This window comes from Microtus ochrogaster, chromosome 6 (genome assembly GCF_000317375.1).
Source record: "Microtus ochrogaster isolate Prairie Vole_2 chromosome 6, MicOch1.0, whole genome shotgun sequence".
In the NCBI taxonomy this organism is placed as follows: domain Eukaryota; kingdom Metazoa; phylum Chordata; class Mammalia; order Rodentia; family Cricetidae; genus Microtus; species Microtus ochrogaster.
The window spans coordinates 20,728,816-20,733,160 of record NC_022013.1 but is presented as its reverse complement, the minus strand read 5'-3'; the positions used below and the strand labels follow the sequence as shown (position 1 = coordinate 20,733,160).

The following is a 4,345-nucleotide window of genomic DNA, read 5'->3' as shown; positions in this document are numbered from 1 at the left end:
CTGGAACTAGCTCTGTAGACCAGGCTGGTCTCAAACTCACAGAGATCCGCCTGCCTCTGCCTCCCGAGTGCTGGGATTAAAGGCGTGCGCCACCATTGCCTGGCAACAGTTTTATTTCAAACATATTAGTGATTAAGGTAGAGCATTGTGAATTCATGTCTCCAATATGTGAATTATCTTGAATTGACATTAAGATGTAGTAAACTATTTTTACAAAGATGTTCCTTTCTGTGTCTATATTTCAGGTATACATTGCAGAATAATCTGATTGTCGGTGGGGCTTATGACAAATTATTGGAATACTACAAACACAATACAATGTAGTATATATAGCCATATTAATAAATGTAAATCTATATGATAGTTTACTGAAAGCTGTCCACATCTATTATAAGGATCAGAAAGCAAGTTATAAAAACATAGACTGTGATTCCATATTAAGTAAATATGTTGGCTTTAAAATGCTAGTAAGTGCTAGGGAATATATATATCTTCTGAGTTTTATCTGAGTTTGTACAGTAGTCACCTGTTAGTTTTTTTAAATGAGGACTTAAGAGTTATGTAACTGCCTGGGATGGTGCACATCCGCTAGGAACAGAGAGCACTTCTTTCGCTGTGAAGAGGGCTTTGCTGACCACAGCTCCTGGAGCTAGCCCAAGCAGCTCTAGTTCCAGCATAAGTGATCTTTGCTGTGCAGGACGGTTTTACATTGTTCTTTTCGTGACTGATGGTTGTGACTGTGATGTGACTGTACCCACAGTCTAACACACTTTGAGGTTTTTCACTTTGAAAACAAGCTGCTTTGTGTAGAAAACACATTGTGATGTTGGCTGCAAACTGAGCAGGTTCAAACAGTGATGTCACAGAAAGGAGATAGATTAAAGAATCTGTGGGCTGCATCTCACTTCCTTAATTCCAGGGCATTGCTTGCAGCCCAATCTCAAGAGTATAAAACAGATACTATAAAAGTTAGCATTGTAGTGCTGTAAAGGTTCAGAAATCTGGTTGAACTCTGGGTGTGACATACATACAGTTCATACACAGAGATGTTGCCTGTATTTGAACTTGAAATTTTCTCATTTACTTTTACTTGATTATAATTATTTTTAAAACTACTTATTGTTTACCATGAGTGAAAAAAATAGCATCTATTTAACATACATTTAAAAGGTAATCACTTAAATAAAAAGTATACACTACCTAATACCATTTCCTATCCTTCCAGTGCTCTGTGTACCAAGTGCCCCACTCAGGGCACTGCTGCCCTACAGGTGTGTGCGTTTAAAAGTGTAAAGCAGAATTGAAGGGAAAGGCAAGCCTTTCATAATCAAGATGGTATTGTTTAGTTTCTGCATCAGTCATTCAGGGATGGTTCTGCTGCGGACAGGAGGTGTCCATCTGCAGCTTGTATGTGGATTCTTTTAAAATTCATATTATATAATTCTATGTAGCCCGCTATATTTTAGACAATACTGTAATTTCTGATTAGGCAAATTAAGGCACAGTAAATTAATCCCCCTACTCTTTGTTTCATTTAAGCAGAAGTAGGATCTACAATGATACCTTCTTATATCATTGCCCAATTATTGAAGCCGCTGATTGTCACAGTAGCCTATGTTTCTGGTAAATCAGGAATTCCTTAGAACTCATAAGTCCTCCAGACTGAGTGCAGCATATTGTCATCCTCCATAGGTGACGGATACTTAGAAGCCAGGCTTTACAGCTGCCCCTGCTCTGTGGTTGTGATTCTCCTGCATTAGTCTAGTGTTGAACAGGACCTTTAACTGAACTTTCTGTGCCCGGGGAGCAGAGATCCTTTTCTCTGTCTGTATCATGCATAGTGGATTTTATACTTCGGTTCAACAGATGATTGAGGAAGTAAATGAACTTCCTATTCGGAGGTCAGTGGTTTTGTAAATGTGTTTTTGATTGATGTCTTTATAAAAGACAGGTCATATACACTCAAGACATACCTTAGACTCAACAGATTTAAACTGCCTTCTTAATCTTACTGATAGTTCTCAAGTGAAAACCTTCTATCAGATTCTTCAGTGTGGGCAATGTCTGCAGTAACTGAAATGAATAGTCTTGAAATTCTCATGTTATTTTTCTAATACAACATATAGGAAAGAGGACACCGTGGAGAGGAATCCTATTATTTGGACCACCAGGAACAGGGAAATCCTATTTAGCCAAAGCTGTTGCAACAGAAGCAAACAACTCAACATTTTTCTCAATATCTTCCTCTGACCTTGTTTCTAAGTGGCTAGGGGAAAGTGAAAAGTAAGTGGTGCATTGAAAGTTTTTACTTTGGTTCCTGGTGTCAGTCACTCTGTCAGTCTGCATGAGTAGGTTCCATATACCACTGCTAAATACTCAGGGAAGGAGTATAATGTAGGTGTCCATTTCTCTGTCAAGCTCAGTACCTAGCTGGGAATTTATTTTGTAGGAGAAAAGCTAGCATATATATGTATGTACTTGTAAATGGGTGTGCATGCACGTGTGCATATGTCTGTGTATATATAATTCAGTGAATTATCTAGTATCTGGTTGTAATTTGTGTTTTACCCCTGCAATGTGATTAGGCCTTTAGTCTTTGTGGTTCTTATAATATTGGTATATCACCTTGTTGTGGTCCTTTTGTATTCTTTAGAAACTACAAGCTTTATTTACTCTTATTTTCAGACTGGTTAAGAACTTATTCCAGCTTGCCAGAGAGAATAAGCCTTCCATTATCTTCATTGATGAGATTGATTCTCTGTGTGGTTCGAGGAGTGAAAATGAAAGTGAAGCTGCACGGAGAATTAAGACCGAATTCCTGGTTCAAATGCAAGGTAGTATTACTGGTTTTTAAGGTAGCTTCTGATTCTTGTTTAACCACTAGCAGAAATGAATTTAAGCAGAATTTCTCTAAAATACTGTTATTGCCCTTCTTGTTTTTGTTTTGAGACAGGCTCTCAGTATGTATCCCTGACTGGCCTTTTAACTCCTGACATAGACCAAACTAGCCTCATAGATACCCATGCTTGGCTCTGCCTCCCAAGCACTGAGAATAAAGCTATGCACCACCACTCCCTGCATGAATGTATCACTTTTGTAATTACCTTGCAGGATTCACAGTTTTATTAGTAAAGAGATTATATCTCTACTCATGTACCAGGAGCTTTATGAAAGAATATTTTGAAAAGAATATTAATAGTATTTGCCCATAATCTAGGAGATTTGCTTTTTTGGACAGTATGGTTGGTACTTGAGTGGTGTGGTTCTTGATTAGTTGTAGTGTTTGTAAAGATGAAGATGAAGTACTTCAGTATTACATAAAGCACTGGATTTCTTAATGGAACATAAATATGTCATGGAAAGTAGATTAAAAACATTTGATTGTGTGCATGCTTGTACACAATGGAGTTTTTAGATGCATTTACATAACAATGGCTATAACTTAAGCAAACTAAGTCTCAGGAAGGCTATCATATTTTCTCATATATGTAGTTACTAAATTTTATGAGAAATATAAACTTATATGTATCTATATGCTGTGAAAGTAGAAGAAACTGCCTCAGGGAACAAATGGGAACTAATGGGAAGGGGAGAGGTGGAACATTGGGAGAGTATACTCCAAATTCCCTCCCATACGTCTATGAAAATGTCCTTATATAGCAATATCATGTGTAGTGAGTATACACCACAGACTTTAAAACAGAAAGCATCAAATGATTATTTAAAATGTTACCTATTTTAATGCAGGAGTTGGTGTGGACAATGATGGCATTTTAGTTCTGGGAGCTACAAACATACCCTGGGTTCTGGATTCTGCAATTAGGCGGAGGTATGATGATAGAATAAAGATCTTATTTCTAACCATCGATGTAACACTAAGTGATAATATCACTTTCCTTTATAGGAATTTATTCTAATAACTTCTAAAAATATTTTACTTTTGAATCCTTTTTATTAGTTAATCCTAGCCCTCCTTCTCCCCTTGTGTTGGGGGATGAGGAATGGCCTTGACTTATTTTTTTGCTGGCTATAACGAAGAAGCACTCTGTACACTGGAGTCTTCCGCTTTGGAAAGTACATTGCTTGGTGTCTATGCTAAACTTTAGTTTTGATTAAATTTTGGAGGAAAAATGCTTCAAAATTGACAAAAACAGTTCTGTGAAAATTTTTCATATAAAGTTCTGCAAAATGATTTTCTTTTCTTTTTCCAAACAAAGTATTTTTATTGATTATTTGAGAACTTCACATAATGTACCCCAATCACACTCACTTCCCAGTTCTTTTTTTTTTTTTTTTGGTTTTTCAAGACAGGGTTTTGCTGTAGTTTTAGAGCCTGTCCTGGAGC

At 36.9% G+C, this 4,345-nt stretch overlaps 1 protein-coding gene across 1 annotated transcript in view; it reads left to right on the top strand.

The window, feature by feature from the left end:
• Positions 1-4,345, top strand: part of Vps4b (vacuolar protein sorting 4 homolog B) — a 32,453-nt gene that overhangs the window by 18,679 nt on the left and 9,429 nt on the right. The window contains exons 6-8 of the mRNA XM_005348294.2: positions 2,127-2,283; positions 2,686-2,834; positions 3,748-3,829. Coding sequence (XP_005348351.1) covers positions 2,127-2,283; positions 2,686-2,834; positions 3,748-3,829 — 388 coding nt within the window. The remainder of the gene's footprint in view (positions 1-2,126; positions 2,284-2,685; positions 2,835-3,747; positions 3,830-4,345) is intronic.